Source organism: Colias croceus, chromosome 24 (genome assembly GCF_905220415.1).
Source record: "Colias croceus chromosome 24, ilColCroc2.1".
Classification (NCBI taxonomy): Eukaryota; Metazoa; Arthropoda; class Insecta; order Lepidoptera; family Pieridae; genus Colias; species Colias croceus.
In genome coordinates this window covers 5,903,921-5,928,402 of record NC_059560.1, presented here as the reverse complement: position 1 = coordinate 5,928,402, position 24,482 = coordinate 5,903,921, and the positions used below count along the sequence as shown (strand labels likewise).

The 24,482-nt window shown below is 34.5% G+C and overlaps 3 protein-coding genes across 8 annotated transcripts; 2 read left to right on the top strand and 1 right to left on the bottom strand.

Annotated features, from left to right (window-relative positions):
- The first annotated feature begins 640 nt into the window (after positions 1–640).
- Positions 641–2,826, top strand: LOC123702858. 3 transcript variants are annotated; one of them, XM_045650682.1, is made up of 2 exons: positions 641–864; positions 940–2,826. In XM_045650682.1, the coding sequence occupies exons 1-2, from the start codon at positions 759–761 to the stop codon at positions 2,367–2,369; spliced, it is 1,536 nt and encodes a 511-aa protein (XP_045506638.1). In that variant the 5' UTR covers positions 641–758; the 3' UTR covers positions 2,370–2,826. The 3 variants fall into 3 exon arrangements, with proteins under 3 accessions (XP_045506638.1, XP_045506637.1, XP_045506639.1); XM_045650681.1 differs by having other exon boundaries at positions 934–2,826; XM_045650683.1 differs by having other exon boundaries at positions 752–864; positions 926–2,826.
- A 781-nt stretch (positions 2,827–3,607) lies between these two features.
- On the bottom strand, positions 3,608–7,343 carry LOC123702632 (nucleoplasmin-like protein). 2 transcript variants are annotated; one of them, XM_045650394.1, is made up of 6 exons: positions 7,212–7,343; positions 6,448–6,587; positions 6,118–6,243; positions 5,709–5,834; positions 4,999–5,049; positions 3,608–4,555 (listed from the first exon to the last, which is right to left on the bottom strand). In XM_045650394.1, the coding sequence occupies exons 1-6, from the start codon at positions 7,231–7,233 to the stop codon at positions 4,454–4,456; spliced, it is 567 nt and encodes a 188-aa protein (XP_045506350.1). In that variant the 5' UTR covers positions 7,234–7,343; the 3' UTR covers positions 3,608–4,453. The 2 variants fall into 2 exon arrangements, with proteins under 2 accessions (XP_045506350.1, XP_045506351.1); XM_045650395.1 differs by lacking the exon at positions 4,999–5,049.
- Positions 7,344–9,343: 2,000 nt separating this feature from the next.
- LOC123702630 (ubiquitin thioesterase trabid) lies at positions 9,344–23,859 on the top strand. Of its 3 annotated transcripts, none has more exons than XM_045650390.1 (18): positions 9,344–9,545; positions 9,831–10,103; positions 10,545–10,625; positions 11,064–11,157; positions 11,364–11,458; positions 11,625–11,724; positions 12,113–12,229; positions 12,593–12,740; positions 14,353–14,438; positions 14,987–15,100; positions 15,328–15,456; positions 16,279–16,420; positions 16,907–17,042; positions 17,647–17,755; positions 18,713–18,845; positions 19,205–19,301; positions 20,681–20,829; positions 22,295–23,859. In XM_045650390.1, exons 2-18 carry the CDS (start codon positions 9,969–9,971, stop codon positions 22,371–22,373), a joined length of 1,944 nt encoding a protein of 647 aa, XP_045506346.1. In that variant the 5' UTR covers positions 9,344–9,545; positions 9,831–9,968; the 3' UTR covers positions 22,374–23,859. The 3 variants fall into 3 exon arrangements, with proteins under 3 accessions (XP_045506346.1, XP_045506347.1, XP_045506348.1); XM_045650391.1 differs by having other exon boundaries at positions 9,817–10,103; XM_045650392.1 differs by lacking the exon at positions 20,681–20,829.
- The last annotated feature ends 623 nt before the right edge of the window (positions 23,860–24,482 follow it).

Here is a 24,482-nt window from a genome sequence, read left to right as displayed (position 1 = left end):
CAGTTATAATAATGTACTCTGTGGCGCAGTCTAAATTACTAAAATATTTCATTACAAATTGTGTTGCAATAATTCAAGGTAGTGACAAATAAAATAACCCTTATTTCAATGCAATAAGTATCACGCGTTACAGCTAAATATGTGAAAAAATAAGATTTGATTTTAATTTTTTTCTCAGCCTATTTGTAACATTTTGATAGTTTTATCTAGTACCTTTTTGAGTTAGACATGTCTACTTACTTAAAATATTTTTAAATAAATCAATTTGTTTTATTAAATACAAGAAAAATGTTCGTTTATTCAGCACGATATTGTCAATTTTGGGTGAAGAGGCAACGGAAATTATTTTTTTCAATTATTAGTTTATTCTATTTAAGGTAATTATTAGTTAAATTTGGTTTTGTACTATTTCGCCGCAAAATGCACCGAAAATCTGCTTATTTTTGTCAGATTCGTAAACGCGTCCTTAAACCACAAAACAAAACCACACGGATATTCCGGATATTCGTGTGTTTTCTGCAGCATAGACAGTGCATAATCCTTGCATAATCGTATAAAGACACGTAGTAATTACTAATACCTAGGTAATCTGTGATATAGACTCTGTCAAGTGTCAACTGTCATTTAAATAATTATTTAAAGTAAACAATCATTGTCATATTTTGTGAATGGCCCTGTGGATTGTTTATAAATAATAAATTTTTAAAATTATAATTAATTATATTCAAAACTACATCAAAGATATCAATTACGCAGCTATGGATGTCAATAATTCACACAATCAAAGTTACTGGTTTGTTGTACGTGAAGACCATAGCAATGTCATATTCAGCAGTAACAATTTTACAATTCAAAACCCTCAAAGTAGGTACAATCACCAAAAGCCTTTAATTATTTGATTCCTACATATTTTCTGATTTAACAGTTTTTCAGTTGCAGGTCAAGAAACGAGATTCATAGTGGATACAGGTGACAACCGACAATTTATGCAAGTTGATAACATTCCAGCTATCCAAGAGGAACCTACTAAAGATTCTTGCAAAGAAATAAATCCAACGAAAGAAACTGATAACTTTTGGGACAGAAATAAAGTTAAGCTACTGTTATCACTATGCCGTGAAAATGGCTACAATTTTACTATGGACAAATTTGATTTAAATGAAATTGCAATATTAGTTGGAACTACACCTGAAGAATGTGATAAAAAGATCCGTAATTTACGTCGAACATACATCAGATTAATGAAGAAGAAATTAATGGGAAAGGATATAAAATGGGTACATTTCAACATCTGTGAAGATTTATTCAAAGATTGCAAATTGTTGAACCCAGCTTTGGAACCTTGGGAGGATGGGAAGGTCAGACAACTACTGACACTGTACATAGAAAATATTAACAAATTCCGGGATCCTAATTTCTTACAAAAAGAAGTATGGAAAGATATAGCTTCACAGTTAAATACTAGTGAATATAATTGCTATCACAAATTCAAAAACTTAAAAAGAACATATTTCAATTGGCTCGAAAGGAGCAGAGAAACAGGAAAACTAATCAAGTGGCCCTATCATCATTATTTTGAAAGAATATATTATAATTACAACCCAGATCTTGGCCCATGGGATAGAAATAAAATAAGACAACTTATAAATGCATATTCAGAAATTGCACACATGTTTAGGAATCCTAAGTATCAAAAGAAAGAACTGTGGAGGGAAATCTCTAGAAAAGTTGGCGAGAGTCCCAGTAATTGTGACAGGAAGTTTAGAAATTTAAAACAAACCTACATAAGGCTAAAGATGAAAGTTGAAACTGGCCGTTCAATAACCAAATGGAGATATTATAAAGACTTTTCAACTATATTTGAAAATGAAACTTATTCAGCTATGAATGATGGTCTAGAAATTGTTTACAAATCTGCTGAACAAGATTATATAACCCAGTTGTTAAATTTCTACATTGACAATAAAGAAAAATTTAGGGACCCACTTGTGAAGAAGAAACATTTATGGAGATTAATTGGACCTAAAATTGGTTTATCTCCTGAAGAGTGTGATAAAAAGTTTAGAAATTTAAAACAGACTTATATCAGACTGGCAGAAAGAAAAAGTTTAAATGGAAGAAACAATGGATGGCCATATTATTCATATTTTGAAAGAATCTACGATGAACCAAGGGCATTTGGCAAGGAATGTAATCACAGTTGTAATGTAGATAATGTAACTCTTAAAAAAATCAGAAGCATAGTTAAGGATGCTTATGAAGTAAAAGATAATGATAAATTTGAGAGGCTTGTGAAAGTAGTAGAAGAGGCAAATGATATACAGAGAGAAAGAAATAAAATACTTCAAGCTTTATTGAATAGGAAATGAAGTATTGCGAAAATATGCTTGTGTTAGATTTCAGCAGTACCTATGTTAAGTCTTAGAGGTGGGACTAGAATATTTTGCAATTTTACTGCTCAAATTTTGGCTAGAAAAGCAGTTTGATTGGTATAATTTGGGAGTTCAGTTTGTAAAGCTGGCTAAGTAGGATTGAAATTAATTGATCTGATGTACTCTTCTGTAGTTAGTTCATTGATTAATTATTATTGAAAGTAAAACTATGAGAGCTGGATATTGAAAGCTAAAATTTCTTTTATTTCATGTGCCCCCTTAGGGCACAACATATTTAAAAATAATGTTAACTATAATTTTATAACATGAAATAATTTTCTTGGCTAAAATGAGGATAATGTATAAAGATAAAGATCACATTCACATACATATTATCATTTATCGACTACTAGCTTTCCACCCGCATCTTCGTCCGCGCAGTCAAAGAAAAACCTGCATAGTTCCCGTTCCCGTGGGATTTCCGGGATAAAACCTATCCTATTTCCCGGGGTAAAAAGTAGCCTGTGTCCTTTCTCGGGTATCAATATATCTCTATACCAAATTTCATGCAAATTGGTTCAGTAGTTAGCCGTGATTGAACAGACAGTTACTTTCGCACTATAGTATTCTGCACTCCGCAGCTAGTTTTAAGATCGCGTGTACAATGTACATCACGTTATTGCGTGACAGTCAAACAGTTTTACTGTTATCAAAGTGAATTTCCCAATATGTATTTACTGTTTTAAATTTGATCAAAATTAGTGCAGTGGTTTAAGCTTGAAACGATATACCTAGGTACAGACGTCAGACAGTGAGCAACTTGTAGTAAATACTATGTACCTACCAAGTGTTATTGAACTAGCGTCTTTTGCTGATCGTGAATCAAAATAAGCACTAGTGCATGTTATTTTTTATATTATGAAAATATGTAATAGTATACACGTGTACTAGCGTGGTTATGGCAATCGCGCGATGTAGGTGCTTCGCAATCTAATCTTTATTATTATTATAGAAACAATACGCCTTGCGAAAAACGGGTTAACAGATAGACCTAAATAGTTCATAAAAGATGCGATTTGTTGCAGTTACGATCTTTATGTTGTTGATGAAAATTGTAGCCTTTTAGCCTAGGTATGATTAGTTATAAGGTTTTTACGGCTCATTGGTAAGCAAATCATTAGTGGAGGGAACATTTATCTTACTTTTAATTTTACTTAAAAAATAAAAGAATGAAATGTTTAGAAACGTTTATTTATTATTACAGTTCTTATGTAATATGTATATGTACAAACAAACTATATTAGATTATCAGTTTTCATTCTGAAATGAGAAATCATTAGCAATTCAATAACATGTTGTCCGGCAGTACACTGATTATGCTTAAATTAACTTAATACATCAGTATGACTTTAAACTTATTAATGCTATAACACAGTAAGGAATGAAAAAAATTAAGTTCAGAAAAATGTTGTCATACTAAGTCATCGGTTGTAGAAAAGTTATAGTCTGCATTATTTCACCAAGACATCATCCTCCTCAGTATGGTTTAAAGTACTGTTTACATTTAAAATTTGTCAAATTTATAGTACATAACAATACTAAAGGAATTTAAGTCTTCTTAAAATAGACAGGCTAAATGGATGACCAGTAACATTCACAAACATTCAAACGACACACTCTCGCACAAGTCATACAATGTAAACCTATTCTCGATTACCACACTATGTTGTTAAAACTAAGACGCCCTCATCGCCACACTGTGCACAGCCAACACAATGGCAATAAACTAGGTAACATTACCTAACATTGACAGCCATTTGTATAAAATGAATTCAGTCTTCCAACAGCATTGATCTGTCATAAGTCACAAAGATCAAATTAAAAATAATTTAAGTCAATAATACTTAAGATTGTACAAATACATGCCTACAAACTATGTCGCACTGAAAGGTGGAAATACCACGAGATTGCATTTAATTAACACCTAGTCTCAAATGTAAGATGTGTGTGGAGTCCACAAACTTTCGTTAACGGCAGACAGTGTGGTCTAAAGAGGATAGGAAGCGTCACAGGCGGTTCATTCACTTCTTGGCGTTCTTCTTGGGTGAGGGGGCCTTGCCTTTGGCGTTGTTTGACATTTTCGATTTCTTGCCTTTCGGCTCACCTTCCTCCTCATCTTCATCCTGCAGATAAAAATACCATGTATTATTCCTAATATAACAATAACATGAGCTGAAGAAATTACAAACCAAGCTACAACTACTAAGCATCAGTCATGATTTATACATTCAACAATAAAACCACAACTGATCTCATATTCAAGGCTTTCAGAAGGTAAAGGGATTTAGGAATGAGTACAGAAAACCAACAGCCAATTTATGGTAAACTGGTAATAAGTTTTAAGGCCCAGTTTTAGCAAAACATGACAGCAACCCAGAGTTGTTTTAAGTTTACCAATTATGACAGCAACCCAGCATAGTTATAAATTTACGAATTATATTTATAGTAACATCTATGTGATGAAGGGTTTGCATAAGGGATTTACGCTGTCATTATTTTGAAGAAACGGGCCACACGCCCTTTTCCTTCTGTTTGCATAAGTGTATTAGTTGAAGGTTTTCAGTACCTCATTCGTCTTGCGCTTGCCGGCTGATGATTTCCTTTTATTCTCATCTTCCTGCAAATTTAGTTGCTACTTGAGTACTTGTTATAATAATAAACTCTTAAATTAATAAAAATATTATTTAAGTAGCAAATTACATTAATTCCTACATTCCAATAATAACAGTACATTGAATAATAAAAATTAAGAAATACCTATGTACCTATTACAATTCATATATTATGGGAAATTAAATGTTATATCATATTTTATCTTTTAGCAATATTGATATTTGTAATTTCAAGTGGTTAGTCTAGATAAGAATAATTTATTGCTGTTTTATTTTGCAGGTGTGAGATTTGCACGCTATTTTAGAAGTTACATAAAATAACAAGTTACAGTTAATTAAGGTAGTATTACATACACAAGGTCATTAATTTGTTTCTTTTTTTTATTGTAGTCATCATTACCATTCATCTCGTTCATTGAAAATTGAAATTATACACAAGGACTATCTTTGTATTAAGTTTATTAAGTATCATGAATTTCAATACTGCTTGTGCAAGAATAACTATAAAATTAAAAGTAAAAAAAAAGTTATTAATTTCAAAGTAAAGGTTTTCATACTTATGCCCTAAACAAATAAACTCAACAACCCAAACATGTATGTTAGTAGAACAAATTGTATTAAAATAGACAATAGAAGTATAGAACTAAATCATTCCAAAACATACCTTGAACTGCGAGTCATCACCCTCCTCTTCATCAAGCATTTCCTCTTCCATCTCCTCCATATCTTCAAACTCCTCTACCAGAGCACCGAGTAAGTGTTGACCAATCAAATGCACAGGCCCTGATCCCTGTACACAATACGCTACTTTAACAAATGGAAACATTCCAAGGTTTTATGGAATAAATTATTGTATAATCAGACAAATGCCTCGAGAAAATCATGCTTGGACTGCGCAACATCAAAACGATGCTACGCTATCCATCAAAATAACCAATGGTTGTTTTATCATCATTTTAATTCAATAAAAACATTACAGAAATTGAGATGTCAATAATTGACTATAATAAGGAAACAATAGAATGTCTTTAACAATTAAATATTAATAATGTAAATGTAATTAATATTTATACCTGTGTGAGTGTGAATGTTACTGGTGCATCAGGGAACTCAATGTCCAATCTAGCTTGCCTCGTCTCACCAACTTTCAGGATGGCCACAGGGATTTTGATTGCATCTTGTAAGCACATAGTTTCAACCTGGAATAAGATAATCACACATGAGTAAACTATTTTAAGTTAGTCATAACTGAAAATAGGTTATTAACAATGGAACTTTAGCATGGTAATTCTATAGGTTACAAAAACGATATAAAAGGCATGCTTTACTTTGATTACACATGTTAATATGGAATAATAAAGTTTTTAGGTTATGTTCAATACAATAATTAACTGGTCCATTACCTGCACAACATTGAGTTCGTCGGGTTTAGCGTCTGGTCCGAGTAGCGCAGTACGAATGAGCAATTTGTTATTGCGCGGGTATTCCGCTTTCGCTTCAGGATCCCATGTTTCGGACTGGTGTGATGAAGAAAGGGTGACGCCTGAAACAGCGTGGTATACAGGTTAAGTCTAGTAATACAGAACAACGTCAATATAACCTCAATACGAACTGTATGAAATATATAAACGATCAAAAGTTCCACTAAAATATTGGTTTAGCTATTTAAGTGACAATGTTGCTAAATGAGAAGACGCTCTAGAACATTGAATGGACGCCATTCTCGTTTTCAAATTACGCGCCTTTAGAGAGGCATACCACGTTATTTCACAATATTAAATTACTAGAACCCACTTAAAACTATCATAGATGTTGAACTTACTGTTAAAAGGTATAATATATTAACAATTGAATGAACTAAAAATGGGAAAAGGCCGATAACACATAACAAAATTATAGAACAGAAAATGGCGGCAACATATTATACTACTCTTCATAATAAACTTTAGATTTACCAGGCCTTCTTACCATATTTCTCTAGTAAAAGAAAGCTAGATTTTATGCCACAATATGGCAAAATTATAATAACAGCACTAATGAAAATGGCGAAGAGCCGGGTGTCAAATTGTGACGCAAATTTTAGAAACAGATATTTAACAAAGTACACGATTGGGTTCCAAAATAATAGAAATATCTGAATATTCACATATTACTTTAAATAACTCACCGTAAAAATATTCGTCCGACATGGTGATTTCGTTAATTTATTATGATTTTCCGACACGTTCACGTGCGATGCCGGTGCACACAAATCTGAAGTCAATGTTACCATTTCTAAAATCGCCTCGTTTTCTTCTGACAGGTGTTTCGCAAAGTGTTGCTAATAGAAAAAAAAAACTCTGATGAACAGTGGGATGAATGGAATCACAACGGAATAAACACAATATGACAACAAACATCAAATTATGGATATCCGAATGGGTTGCAAATTAATACGAATGTACTAACATAATTTATAATTATATCACCTAATTCAAAGATTGATATAGTTAACTAGCGATCCGCCCCGGCGCGGCTTCGCCCGTGGTACATATTTACGTTTTCTCTACCTAAGAACCATTCTCGTACTTCAAGGAATATAATAAAAAAAGAATTAACGAAATCGGTTCAGGTGGGAATAAACCTTTAATCACACCATCATTACCATATGATTATATCTGAGACTCATATATATCTCCCTGAGTATAATCCTAACGGATTATACTCAGGGAGATATATAATATATCATATCTAAGTATCATATAGATAGTATACTCAAAGTCAATATATGAACAAAGTTAAATATAAACTTTACCTGTATGAAATAAATTAAATGATAAAGATAGAGATGGACTTGTGGAGATTAATTTTGATTCTCTCACTTTCAGGATCAGTTTTGATGTCCTTTATTATTGTAAAATGAGAGACTGTTTACACCTCATGTAGTACATAGTCACAGCGCAACATAGTTTAAAATTTAAATGATTAGGTATAAATTGGCCCGTCTACAAATATTTATTTTATATTTTGAGAGGAATGATTTTTTTATAGGAACTTACTTCTCCAATACTCGTTTAATGGTATATAATTAATATTTTATCAACTTCTATCACTATCTTCTATCTTCTATCACTCGATGAAATCTCGATATGGGGGCAGAGTAACTTAGTCGAGTTCAACCCCTCAAAAACGCAGGTCTGCGCTTTCACCGCGAAGAAGAAGCCTTTTGATGTTGCGCCCCAATTTCAAAACACTCTCCTTAAGCCCACGCCTTGTATCGGAATCCTCGGGGTTGACATTGCGAGCGACGTTCAGTTCAGGGGTCATCTGGAGGATAAGGCTAAACTAGCCTCAAAGAAGCTAGGGGTGCTCGCAAGAGCGAGACAGTATTTCACGCCAGCTCATCGCCTACAACTTTACAAGGCCCAAGTTAGGCCACATATGGAATACTGTTCTCATCTCTGGGCTGGAGCACCCCAATACCAGCTACTTCCTTTTGACCGCCTTCAACGTCGAGCCTCTCGAATCATCAACCGACCCGAGCTCACCGATCGGCTGGATCCGCTTGCACTGCGGCGTGACGTTGCATCGCTGTGCGTATTTTATCGGATATACAATGGAGAGTGTTCTGACGAGCTTTTTGGACTAATACCATCCGCGCAGTTCCACAACCGCACTGCACGACACAAACTGAAGTACCATCCACACCACCTGGATGCGTGGTGCTCGTCTACAGTGCGATTCTCGAGACACTTCTTACCGAGAACCACGCTGTTGTGGAATAAGTTACCTGCTTCGGTGTTTCCTAATCACTTTGACTTGGCCACCTTCAAGAAGAAAGCCTACAAATTTCTAAAAAGCCAACAAAGCGTTCATAAAGTTTCTGACAATGCGAACGCTCATGGGCGGCGGCGAGCCTCCAGGAAGTGAGTCGCCCGCTCTTTTGTTGGAGTTTACATAAAAAAAAAAAAAAAAAAAAAACTTCTACTGTATTTATGCTGTAAAAAGTGTAAAAATAATATCTGAAGTTTCCACAGGAAGTTTCTCATTATTCAGAGTTTTATTTCTTCTTTAATAATTTATCTGGCAAGTTAACCAGAGACTAATCTAAACTCAGAATCTAATGTTTGGTCTATTTATAGACAATAATCGCCATTATTATAAAATCTTGATTTCTATTGGTTAAAATAATGCATAAGACTCAATCTGGTTGGTTGAATTTAAAGTACTCATTGATTTAACCAATAAGCAATAAAAAGGTTTATATATTATTGGTCGATGGTACAATGGGTAGAAATGTTTTATGTCATGAGACAAATTTATTAGTCAAAATAGAATAGAAAATACCGTACCGTATAAACATAATTGCCTCCATCTCCGTTGTTTCCCTTATGTTTTTCCCATTTGTCCCCATTGGTTTCTTTTTGATTAATAGAAATTATTTTCGTCCATCCGTGATCGTTATGTTAAAGCTGTAAAATTGGAGAAAAAAATTGACCATTCTATATTTTCGTATTGTGAAGTAAGTAAGAATTCGTCGCTAGATTTGCTAGGTACGTTTAGTCTTGACCTTAAGCTTAGGGCATCGATGCTTTAATGCAGTTTTGAGTTGTGTAATAACACTGAAATACCACAAACGATGCCAAGTTTTACGTTGTTGAACTAGCTCACAGTTGCAAAAAGGCTCGAGCATTTTAGCGTCAATCTGTCAATTTGTTATGAAAGTGTTGCGACATTATTGTTTCATTCGTCTTAATTGTGTGGCTTTGTTATAAATTCATAATGGATTATAGCTTATTTGTTCTAGGTTAAAATAACTGGGTTGTAAAAATAATTGTAACAACTGTGCAAACACGAATGATTGTCTTATAAGAATCTAGTAAGATGTCAACTTCATAATAGAGAGAGGGGCGGTTGATTTCCACTAATTGTATTTGATGGTAAAATGAGTGAAGAGTTGCAAAATGATGGTAACAAAAAGAGTCCATCGCTGTCTAATGCTGAGGGAGGTGTGCAGGGAGCAGAGTGTGGGGCTCACGTTGATGCTTCCACTAATGTATCACAGACCAATATTGCACAGGTATAAGTTTGTAAATGTTTAAAGAGCTTTCAAATAGTTAAATTATATATTTAAATTCTTCAAATGTAGAAGCAGCAATACATACTTTGATAGGTTCTTATTTATTTTAAAACCTACAGACTTTACAATGTATGTCACGGTGAAATTCTTACAATAATATTACAATTTTTGAGGAATTGATTTCCATACACAAAAACCTTATTGTAATAGAAACAAATTGAATTAAAAAATGTCAAACAATCATCTTGGTTTTCATAATTTTTAAAGAATAGAAAAAAAAATATTCACAAATTCAAATTCAAAGTATATTTATTTGCAAGAATACAAAATATAGATGAGCTAATTACAAAGCGGAATTCAAAAACAGCATCTTTAAAAAAAGGAAAAGTATTTATTACATCATACATGTAGTTTATTTAATCTACATTGAAATTATTACAGATGACAGGAGGTGTAGCATCGGATAATGCTAAATGGCAGTGTGAAATGTGCACTTATGAAAACTTTCCTCTTTCTCGCAAGGTAGAATTTAATTTATTTATTTTCATATGTTTATCCTTATTCCGTTCCATATCTATTCAAAATAATATTTAGTTAACATTCAAAATATGGTATTTTTGTGTGAATTGAATCGTTATTTCCTATTTGTATGATGCGCTGCAATCAGCAAGTAAAACAGCGTAACTACGATATTGCGTAGTTGCTAGTAGACGTAAGAAGTGAAACTTCTTTATGACTTTGTTTTTCAAAAAATAATTTACTATATGCAACTTTACAGAAATACGTCGAATCACGCGTGGTAGGGATAAGAAAAAGATGACGCGTAACGAAAAAATACACAATAAACACTACAATTTTTTCCAACCTCGATAAAGAAGTTTCACTTCAATAATCGTTCAGCTATTGTTAATTATAACTTTCTTAGAAGTTTAAGATCTACATATTAAAATTTTATTTCAGTGTACAATGTGTCGGGCGGCCAAACCTTGTCTCGGTGAGGATATATTCAAACTGCAAGATGGTGCCAGTGCATTACCTACTCAAGATATATGTGGTATGTTCTGTATTATTCTATAATATTCACAAAAATAAGCGAAATGCATGAAGCAATAAATTCAATTTGACGTTCTACAATATATAATTGTTTGACGGTTTGAATACAGTTTTATTTGTGTTCAAAATAGTTTATCAGTTAAAATAAAGTCATTTAATTATTTAAGTATTAAATTTGAATTGAAATATGTATTTGATTAATTTTAGGTGCAGAAATGGTTGCAGAAAGATTGAAACCTTTGAGGATATCATCTCCACAGGGACATGCTAGTGCTTCGTCAATTAATAAATGGCCGTGTGCTGTAAGTAAATTCTTTTTAAATTGAAATTTCAGATGTTAACAAAATAATAAAAATTCAAATTATATAGTAAAGTTATTCTCTGCTTGAGTATAAGATTATTTTATGTGATATGATTTCTAGTAATTTGTTAATTTAAAAGTTCATCTATTTCTCTTCCTTATTACAGACGTGTACATACGAGAACTGGCCGCGATCGCAGAAATGTGCAATGTGCGGTGCCGCGCCGCCTCGAGGTCATGACACGCCTAGACTGGTGCACCCCACTGGTGTGTAATTTTGAACCTTATTTATATGGATATAGAGTTTGTTTTATATTTTATAAATTAAACTATTTACAGATGTATTCTTGATTAAGTTATTTTTAAATATAGTCCTAAAGGATGCGATTGTCTTTTCGGTGGGATCAAATATATTTTGTGTTTTTAATACCTATGTTACTTGATGCAGGGAATAAGAAAATTTAAGTACTGATTAGTCAGAAAAACACAATTTTTATTCACATTAGGGGGTGGTTTTAACTGACTTCTAAAAGTATGCCACCCAGTTGTGAAATGATTTGTGTGTGTTTTGTGAATTTTCTGAATCTCATTCTCATTTTTTTATGTTTAACATATTGAAAATGATAACCAACTATTTTGAACTTACCTCTTTCAGGTATAAATGACATATGCAATAGTCAAAATACGTATGTACATGAAGTGGAGCCGAACGGGCGTCGATCAAAACGTAGGAATAATAATCCCGATTGGATCTGGTTGCAGGCTTGTCTTGGTGAGTCATTGTAAATATGTATGTACATTTTTTAATTATTTTGTGATTAATAATACAATAGGTAACTTTGTCAGTTATAAAAAAAAAGATCGTGTGTGCCGGGGCAAACGTGTCAGGATTGAAATTTCTTTGGCAAGATTCAAAGATAACAAAATCGTCGCCTTACTCCGTGACGTGATTGTATTGTTTTGAAAAAAGTTTTTACTTTTTTTTATGGAAAATGAACCAAACATGAGCAAGAATCAACAAAGCTCGTACTTGGCACACACTCCCTTTTTTAATTGAGTCTTTTGCTTGTTTTTTTTTTCATTTTTATAAATACCCGAAAAATCTATATTTTTGACAATTTTTACGTGTTTTCAGGTGTGGTAGAAGGTGACAGTCGTTGCGTAGACGCATATCTGGCAGCGGGCGGGTCCCCAGCCCGAGCGCTCACAGCGCCCGAGGTGGCGCTGCTGAACCGCGCGTCCGCGTTCGACGCGGGACACACGCTCGTGCACCTCGCTATACGGTGAGCTCTATCACAGTATACGATAGTAGCGGGTCCCCCTCAATGTTGCGGAAGAATTCTAACAAATACCCGCGGCCCCCTCATTAAAGCGGCTCGACGGAACACAGTGGGGTTTTAGTCGGTAAGAATCCGACATAACCCACACAAAAAAAAAAAAAGGGTCCCCCTCAATACCCTTAGGATACTCGTAAACACGCTTGCTTGTGTGCGTGAGCCATTTCGGACGTTTTGTATGAAGTTTCTTTACTGTATGTATCTGTATATTGCGTAGACAGAGTAACTAATAGACCCAATGACGATACCTTTCTCACTTACACAAGAAAGAGAGCGAAAATACCATAACAAATGCATAAGACAAAGACACAAATACCCAATTTTTTGTCCCTTAGTGTGTAACCTGTTTTTCAAGATCCGCAACTTGAGTTGCGAAACAAACTTTGACAGTTCGTGCCTTCATCGTGCTTGGTGTTCGAATTTTGGATATTATTTAGTAAAAAATCGATACGAGTACATTGAAAAGACGGTGAAATTATCTTAATATAGACATCGAAGTAAATAGAATGGTGCGTTGTCGTGTTATTGCAAGTATAAGCGATAGTGAGAAGAAAATTGCCGGTGTGTCTTTTCACGCGTAAGTACGACTTTATTGTCCTTATTTATAGTTTCTCAGTGATGATTATTTATACTTTAGCCTAAAGTAACAACAAGTCGCGTTAAAACAAGGAAAATATTAGCGTAATATCGATTTTTACATTCAATAACCTATAAACATCAACAAGTAAGTGTTGCCAGTGTCGGGAAAAATAATACCCCGATCATCAATAAAAAAATATTGATTTGACAATATGGCGAAACTCGAAAGTAAATGAATATGAAATCCCATAATAACCCAGTGTTTCGGGAAGACTTCGGCATCGAAAACATATTTTAATTTATTATTTCTCATAGTAATAATTGTGATTGACATAAAATTACACTTATAATTTTAGAGAACCTGAACTACCTGCGAGCATTAATTATTATTAACCTATGTTTATCGATTTGTTTCCAGATGATCCAGACCTACGTAATTAATGGATCGAAGTGGTAGAAAAGATTGGATTCTCACAAAATATTGTAAAATATGAACAAGCCAATGAAAAAGTAAGAAATGTGTTTCGTCATCAATAATTAATCTGCTTATATTTTTTGTATCTTCTAAATTGATTATAAAGACAAAAGAAAAATCTCATAACTGGTTTTATTTAATTGCTCCTAAAAATATTTACCCTTTCCAAAACATCCGGGAGCTCGAATACTGTGGCAACATTCAACTTATACATTGACAGACTATCTTTGTCTCAGTCGCGGTTACAGAGTACCTTTGTCTATTAGTTTCTCAGTCTACGGTATATTGTGGCTCTATGTAGTCTAGCGTTGACAGTGTAGAGTTGACAGTGTAGAGTTGACAGTGTAGAGTTGACAGTGTTAAGTTGACAGTGTAGAGTTGACAGCGTAGAGTTGACAGTGTTAAGTTGACAGTGTAGAGTTGACAGCGTAGAGTTGATAGCGTAGAGTTGACAGTGTTAATTAGATAAAAATAATATTGATACATTGTTGATTTACCTTACAGGTTTCAAAGGCAAGAAATATTGTCAACGTTATTATCACAGATATCGGGCGGAGGTCCCGGATTGAAACGGTCACCTTCTTATGTAGGTATGTAATGAAATTTTTATATAGTGTAGGTAGGTTCATTTTTAATGCCTTCCATGGTTAAAAATAACAAAGAATACAAATTAATGACACTTTTTATGAGAAAGATGAAAATGTTTTAAAATAAATGTGAATGAAAGAATAAAAAAACTGAATTGTTAACAATCTTTTCCGACTGTGGTTTTACTCGTCTTTAGCTTTTTTTTGAGTTGCATAATTTTAAACTCCCAAGTTCTAATAAAACCTATGGTCTATATTATTTAAATTTTCAATCTTTAAATTGATTGAGCTTAAAATATACTGTTACTAGCTTTCTGCCCGCGGCTACGCCCGCGTTTCGAAAGAAAAACCCGCATAGTTCCCGTTCCCGTGGGATTTCCGGGATGAAACCTATCTTATGTGTTAATCCAAGTAATCCTCTATATGTGTGCTAAATTTCCTTGTAATCGGTTCAGTATATGCATGAAAGGGTAACAAACACACACACAACACATCCTCACAAACTTTCGCATTTATAATATTAGTGTTTTAACCGCAATTTGTATTTCCAGCGCCCGACATAGCCTCAGCAATAAGACGACACGTGGCCAGCTGTATACGACATAAAAAGGGCAACTTCCCATGTCGATATGTTAACGAATTCTGCACATTCTCTCTACCGGCTGGTGAGTTATTATATACTAGCTGCTAACAACCGCGTGGCACCGGTCTTATTGGTCTTAGCGTGATGATATATAGCCTGTATATAGCCTTCCTCGATGAAAAGGCTATCTAACGCCGAAATAATTTTTTAAATCCTGGGATTAGTGGTAATATGGTTAATCCGAAAAAAAAAATACAAATATCAAACTAGACACGTGTATTATAATAAAAAATAATTTAAAATATTTAGAAATCGACGAGCTGCCAGCCGCGATACAAGAGCAACTATTCGCTGAGCTGCTAGACAAGGAGGCGCAGCAGACGCTCGAAACGGACACACCAATAATCAATTGGAGTATAGAACTTACTGTTAATTTAGGTAAGTTATGTTTATAAAAAAATAATAATTATTAAGCTTAATAAAATTAAAAGAAATATTTGAGTATTTATTGGTAACGATTTCATTTAAAAACTGTAAATCGTCAAAACATATCCAAACTACGATGTATTTACATGTTCATTCAAATTAACACATTATTTCGTGGCAGTTATGTTCAAAATTCATGAGATTCAATTCAAACTCTGCCTAGAACACGCGTAGACAGAGTTTTGCTGCGGACAATTTTCATGCGTGATCTTGACTCAAGAAGTTTGTTGTATGTCAATGATTTTTGATTATAAAATTCGTCAGATTATTTTATTTATATTGATCTTCTGTATAATTTAGTACCATAGATGTACATTTTATACGACCACTAGATGGCGCTAGTAGTAGCTCGAATTTCATTATATCTTTGTAAAGTTTTATCAAAGAGGGCCGGCCGGGTAAGATAGCTTATGTCAGGAAGTGTCGTTTGAGACTAGTCTTTCGAACATGTTTTCTATAATATTTTATGCTATACTAGCTTTCCACCCGCGGCTTCGACCGCGCAGTCAAAGAAAAACCCGCATAGTTCCCGTTCCCGTGGGATTTCCGGGATAAAACATATCCTATGTCCCGGGGTAAAAAGTGTCCTTTCTCGGGTATCAAAATATCTCTACCAAATTTCATGCAAATTGGTTCAGTAGTTAAGGCTTGATTGAGTAACAGACAGACAGAGTTACTTTCGCATTTATAATATTAGTATGGATTTAATAGGTGACTGCGACTCTATTGAAGTATACTTTCTTTCGTTCTATAGCATATGTTGTTGTTTCACAGGATCTCGGTTATACGCACTATGGAATCGTTCGGCGGGCGACTGCTTACCGGACGCGTTATGTCAAGCCGCGTACGGAGTGTTCGACCGCGCTAACGTGTTACGGACTGCGCTCGCTGATACGCTGCATCATGCACACAGAAGGTGATATACACACAGACAGACAGATAGACACAAACATCAAGAGATACGGACATACAGAGACGGCATATGCACATACTATACTTATACTCAAACACAAACACCCACACGCGCATTGAAATACACGCAATTTTACTAAAATACGCAGACGCAATACATACGCTCACTCAAACATAAAAGATAAATAAAGAAAAGATGAATGCATGGAGAAGATATTTTCGTTACATAATTAAATCAGATTATGTTGAGATTAGCATCAGAGAGCCAATTGAAATTTGAAAGTAATTAGGAACAGATTATCTTGCATACACAAAAATTACGAAAAGAAATAATCTTTTTCTGTCAAATCAAATTCAAATATTATGAAAGTTGAAAATTTGAAAAAAAAAAAAAATTGAAATGAATATTTTGAGAGTGGGCTTTAATAAATTTCAATTTATCCGAAACTTATACAAATGCGTTTATACTTAAAATTGTGTACGTGTACAGTTTCTACGGTCGCTTCCAAGCGTGGGAGCGGTTACAAGCGGCGCAGTTACAGTACGCACCGGAGGAAGCCCAACTGCGGGCTGAGTGGTCGCGGCTGTTGGCGGCCGCGGCTCGACCGGGCACTCCGTTGCATCAGGTGATAGATTTAATAAAACAAATAAATCATTTATTTCACTTAAAACATTTTACAAATTAGAGCGACCCAGGCTCCTAAGATAGTAAGAACTGTTTTTCAGGAGCCTGTGTCTTCGATTTACAGTTACACGATACGAAAAAAAATCTGAGACAATTTAAATAAAATCAAAAATAAATTAAAAAACATGCAATTAAAACTATTAAAAAAAATGGAAACAATATTTTAATATTCGATATCTAGGCATTTGTCGGTATACTACAGTACACAATCATAGTTATGTCGTTTAGAAATATTAATAGAACATTTTATTTGGCATGAATTCTGACTCGAAGGATGTTAAAATATTTTTTGAAGTGAAACTTGTTTAGACGAGTTGAGAGTAAAAATTTCAATTCACAGAAATGTCACGTCAAGTCAGGAAACGATTTTGGTATATTTGAATCTTGCCAAAGAAGTTTCAGTTCTGATACGTGTGCTCGGTACACACGCTCAATTTTGTAATATTTTAACTGTATACAAACCTGTCAATTTGGTGTACCCGTTTAAGAAATAATGTACAATCATTTCGCCGATTTATCTTTATTTATATAAATTTATTTTACAGTTGCACGTATTTGCGCTGGCGCACGTGTTACGGCGGCCGGTGTTGGTGTACGGCGTCGATGTTGTGAATTCGTTCCGCGGTGAAGCACTCGGATATGCGCGTTTTCAGGGTGAGAATTATAATTATATATCTATACTAATATTATAAAGAGGAAAGGTTTGTATGTATGTATGTCTTTCACGCAAAAAACTACCCATTTTGATGAAATTTGGCACAGACAATCTCTAGACCCTGAGAAAGAACATAGGCTACCTTTTATTGCGAAATATGTACCACGGGCGAAGCCGGGGCGGACCGCTAGTAATAAATATATTCACTCTAGTGACGCACAATAAACAGCTCAACGTAACAAACAACGTAAAAACAAAAATTGTCCAAAGCCAAACTCTGCCTGAGCGCCTTGTAGGCAGAGTTTTGTTATAAGCGAAAGCGATACAACCGAGTTTTAGACTTGAAAATGCCAATTTCTATGAATGTTCTACGGACATTTTTTTAATGACCTTTTAACAGTATTGTGAGTCTAATTATTTATAGTACATCAATTAATTTTGTTCAACATTTATTTTTATTTTTATTTATGACACTTCATTGTACATATGTAAGAGAAATTTAAAATATGTAAATGAATACATAAAATTGAAAAGTGTACAATAGGCGGCCTTGTTGCTTAAAAGCAATCTCTACCAGGCAACCATAAAAATAAAGTAAGTGAGCCTCTAATTTAAATCTGCTGTTTGTGTAGGTATTAAGTTGGTTTGGCAACACAAGATATCATAGGACACATTGTTTAAATTCCCGCAGTTAAATTCACTCTGGGCTGATTTTTCAATGCTTGGTTAAAACTTATCCGTCCAATAAAGTATTACACGATAATATTAAATTAATTTCACGCAAACTGTCAAATACGGGCAATTAGAATACGTTTTTAAAATGGTTGTTTTATACATTATTCGACGAATAAGTTTTAACCAAGCTTTGAAAAATCAGCCCTCTGTTGTGCAAGTTATTTCATAATTTTATGTACATGCAATGTGCCCTGTATATTTATGTTTACTATATTTCCCAGGTATATACCTACCACTACTGTGGGATGTGGAATTCTGTTCCAAATCCCCGCTGTGTCTCGGCTACACGCGCGGACATTTCTCCGCGCTCGTGCCCTTAGAGCCCTACGCGCATAGACACGATTATATTTGCCGGTAAGTAAGAAAAAAGAAAAAAAAATTGTGTGTGACGAGCATATTATGCGTCAGAAGTGAAACTTCTTTGGCAAGATTCAAAGTTAGAGGTAGGTAAATCGTCGCCTCACTCCATGACGTGACGATATTGCCATGACCTTGAAATTTTACTCGCAATGCGCCTAAAGAAGTTTCACTTCAAAATTTGATGTAAAAATACTAAAAATGTAATAATCATGAAAATCTGAAAAAATACATCAACTACATGTTGACGCTAGAAAAACGAGAATTATTATTTTAAGAGAATTTTTTTTAATGTGTAAAAACTTTAGAAATACGGTGGATTTTTTTTATAATTTCTTTAAAATATATTGTTACAGCGAGCCAACGGAAGAAGATAGCGAGGACATGACATTTCTACCGCTCACAGATTCTGAAGGAAAATTATTACCTGTCCACTTTCTTACTTGTGATGAGGTAATTATATTAACAATTAGTATATTAACAATTTTTTTTATTAAAGAAAAGTTATATTTTGCGAATTTAAATTTAGACTTTAATAATTGAAGTGTTTCTATAGACTATAGAGCAAAGACTGAGTCACTGGTCAGTTGTAAAGGTCTCTAATTACATAGACAAAAATTCGCATTTTTATCATATTCCCCTCGTTTTCTATTTTTTTTTTGTTTAAAAAAATTATCGACTCTGGTCTATAGACTGACATTTTAAGGCAGGTATCGATTTTGCGCTAAAAATTTTAACACAATATTCATATACGTTCAAAATAATATTTGGAACGCGTTCCGTGTAACTCAAATTCAAAAAAATATGAAGTAGGCGGGTTCACACAGAGCGAGCAATCGCACAAAGCACTGATGCTGCTCATTCTACGTCGACGTGCTTTGGCCACGTCGAGCCACGTTCACACAGATCGAGTTGTTTTTCGTAGTAATTGTTTTTTGAAGTGAAACTTCTTTATCGGGGTTGGAAAAAATGTAGTGTTACATTTTTTAGTTACGCGAGACATTTTTCCGTTACGCGCCATCTTTTTCTTATCCTTACCACGCGTGATTCGACGTGTTTCTGTAAAGTTGCATAGAGTAAATTATTTGAAAAATTAGGTCATAAACAAGTTTTACTTTTTACGTGTGTAGTGTGTACACTAGTACACGCACACATTTTTTAACCGACTTCAAAAAAAAGGAGGAGGTTATCAATTCGGCCGGTATATATTTTTTTTTTTTTATGTATGTACACCGATTACTCCGAGGTTTCTGAACCGATTTACGTGATTCTTTTTTTGTTCGATGCGGGATGGTGTCGAATTGGTCCCATAAAAATTTTATTCGGATAGGCCCAGTAGTTTTTATTTTATGAGCATTTTTGTCTGTAGGTATTTGTAAATTTTGCAAGTGCAAGTTTGAAGTCGGTTGTTTTTAACGCAGTTATCACTTGTTTTTATTCAAAATAGATCAAGCATTTGACCACGATCACGCCGGGTTGTAAGCGTAGATGTGTTCGCTTTGAGTGAGTGATTTGGTGGTATAAATTATCGCTCTTGACACCTACACACTATATTTCGTATGTTCATCCGCATAAACCAGCCTATTGACACCCACAGACTATATTTCGTATGTTCATCCGCATAAACCAGCCTATTGACACCCACAGACTATATTTCGTATGTTCATCCGCATAAACCAGCCTATTGACACCCACACACTATTTCGTGTGTTTGTCCACATATACCAGCCTATAAATTTGGATAGGGGCAAATACACCTGATTTCGTATGTTTGTCCGCATAAACTGGACTATCGACACCCACACGCTATATTTGATACGTCTGTCCGCTAGATGGCGGACGAGGAGGGCGTGGTCCGTCGCTGGACGTGCGCGTGCGTGACGGCGGGCGGCGTGCTGTGCGCGCGCCAGCGGCTGCACGCGCGCCCGCTGCTCGCCGCGCAGATGTGCGAGGAGTGGCTCAACCACTACCGCCGGCTCGCGTGAGTGTACCCGCACCCGCGCACACACACACACACACACACACACACACACACACACACATGGTGTGTACATTGTACATACACGCGCTAGTCACACACACACACATTATGTGTACAGTGTACATACACGAACAACTCACACGCAAACACACACACACACACACGTGGTGTGTACATTGTACATACACGCGCTAGTCACACACACACATTATGTGTACAGTGTACATACACGAACAACTCACACGCAAACACACACACACACACACGTGGTGTGTACATTGTACATACACGCGCTAGTCACACACACACATTGTGTGTACAGTGTACATACACGAGCAACTCACACGCAAACACACACACACACACATGGTGTGTACATTGTACATACACGCGCTAGTCACACACACACATTATGTGTACAGTGTACATACACGAGCAACTCACACGCAAACACACACACACACACATGGTGTGTACATTGCACATACACGCGCTAGTCACACACACACACACATGGTGTGTACATTGCACATACACGCGCTAGTCACACACACACATTGTGTGTACAGTGTACATACACGAGCAACTTACACGCAAACACACACACACACACACACATGGTGTGTACATTGTACATACACGCGCTAGTCACACACACACACACACACATTGTGTGTACAGTGTACATACACGAGCAACTTATACTCACACATTGTATGTACATATACGCGCACATACGCTCCCATACACACGCCTCATAAACAGACACATAAATACACGCATCACGCGTAATACGAACCACACATGAGCAAACACGACACGCACACAACACACACACTAACATGTGTACATACACTCAAAAATTACGCACTCACATGTGTAGGCGGATATACATATAGACACTCGAAGGCAAATTCACGCGCTATCTACCGCACACACATGAGCAAAATGAGCATACACCTCATAAACGAACACATACACGCACACAAAAACGCACCTAAGCGCACACACGTGCACAAACTCATGCGAATGCAAGCGCACGCGCAAACACTATGTTGACAATGTTAGACATGTATACAGAATGTCACAAATTTGGTGTACTAAGAACAAACGAAACGTACAATTTTTCGTACACTGACTACGTAAAAAATACTCTAAACGTAATAAGTTTTGTTTTTGAAGTGAAAACTTCTTTAGCGGCGTTGAGCATTTTCTGTAATGGGTATAAAATCTTAAACTCGCGTCAGGACACGTGACCTGATCGAAAAAGCGTAAGACGGATGGAGAGAACTCAACGTTAATAATCAAGTTTTCACTTCTGCCGGCACTCCCGGAGTGCAACCCGTCTTTTTTTTTTTTGTATTGACACTAAATGTATTACATGCCTGTATTACATCAATTTTACTAACGTTTTGTTATTAACTTGTTCATCCAAATTAATATAAAAGTAATACATATTTTACAGACAACAAACGCGCGGCCCGTTCCCGCCGCGGTTGCACACGGCTGAGTTCTCCAGCGATCCAGATACAGATGAAGAATAAAAACCCCTAATTTGGAAAAATAATATATTGTTATATTTATTGGTGTGTTGAGTAGATTCCATGTGTACTAGGAGGTGTAAAAAAAAGTTTTTTTTTCAGTTTTGAGGTATCATTTAAACTTTCATTGTAATAAACTACCGATAGTAACATAAAAGAATAAAGTTGCTAATTTTTACTGTTCTTAAAAACTATATTTTGGTAGATAGAGGCCTTTTACCGCTTAATCATAGGAATAACTTACACTCAAACAATTTTATTAATTCTCTAATAAATAAAAAAAAAAAACTAATACCAATTTAATAATTTTCTGTTGGAAAAATATACGTATGGAATCTACTCAAACACCTGATAGTTATCTATATACGTGATTTCTGACTGACCGTAATCACCATTCACCAACATATTAAAACGAATTAATCGCTTATTTTGAACCGTTAAAAATTAAAACCCAGAATAAGATCTTTAGTTTTATAGTTCAATTGAAAACACAACGAAAATAAATAATTACTTTTTAACGACCTATTTCCAGCTTAATTACATTGTAATAAGGTTCACATTTCAATGCATTCTAATAAACTTAATTTTACAAGTTAAATAATATCTCCCTAATATTGATAAAATAAGCTCTGCTTTTTCATCCGAATAAAATACTAAAATCAAATATAACATTAAAAAAAAAAACTATCGAAATTCGGTCTGAACTCTAAAAGAAAACCTGATCCTTTAAATTACTTACAAATTAATTATTTTAATCAGTGTTTTGTCTCTTTCGCTCTTAGAGCATATACCTTTGAACGAAAAGAACAAGTTAGAACAAGAATGAGTTGAGAAGACAATTATGAGTTTTAACATTAATAAAAAAAGATTTTAGTATCTTTATTGACATTAAAATGTAATAAAAAATTGGCCACGTACGAAAATAAGTCTAAAGCAATAATATAGGCAGAGAGATGGACTATGTTTTCGCAATATAATCGAATACATAAAAAAATATATTAAAATGATTTAAAAGAAAGTGATACTGAATGTTATCGGCTAAGTTGTAGTGTTAGTGCCTTTCGATGTCCGTGTCTTATTTGATTTGATTTGAAAAGTGGATATCATAAGATATTTTTCTATGTACTCGATTATAGTGTAAGCTCTTACGCTATAAAATTTGGGGATCGTACCACTAATGAACTTTGCGTATTGCTATCTCTGTTTAACATACGATTGTCTATATTTGCGTCCTTATTGTTAAAACGCATAGTGTATTTGGTAGCTTTATATAGAGAAAAGCGATAATTTGAATAAATAAAATTGTAAAAAATGCAAATAATTATATTATTAATAGATTCAGGCTGTTTTTGAGGTTTACGAATCAAGGTTAAGAGATGCTGTATAAATGCCTTTTCATTGATTAATGTTACCATACTATTGTATTCGCTTATTAATATTACGTACTTGGTTGACGGTATTAGCATTTTGGGCAAAATAAATAAATATTATTAAATACCCTCACTATTTTGAAAATGGGTCTACATTATGAGGGGAACAGTAAAAAGTAAGATTGGTTGGAGCAAAATGCCCAAAAAAAAAACTAGTTTCTTTATTTGCTTCATACTATAACACCAATAACACTAATTTTCAAAATAGCAATATATAAAGGCTGCTTCATCTTTTTGGTGATCTCTTCCAGGCAACTAAAGGTATTGTGATAATAAATGGCAGGTATTTCTGCACATAATGTTAATATTGTTAACAAGTACATTTACGTTTTTCTTCTAATATGTAAAGGGATTCGTTTTACTTATGTACCTATAGTTGGATTTTGACGTTTCACTGAGTAGTTATTACATTTTTAATAAAATTATACTAAATATTTTTAAAGCGGGGCACAGTACGTTTATCACTTCCTTTAGTTTTCCCTATTTTTGAACTAGATGGCGCTGTTTTAAATAGTCAGAAATATTTTTTATCTGGCAATATCAACGTCATTTATGATATTTATCTACCTGAAGAAACTTATCCGTAACTAAAACGAATTGCTTTACTATATAGGAAGACGACTTTAAAAGCATCTGGTGATAAATTTTAATAATGTTACTCTAAGTACGTAAATCACCGTGT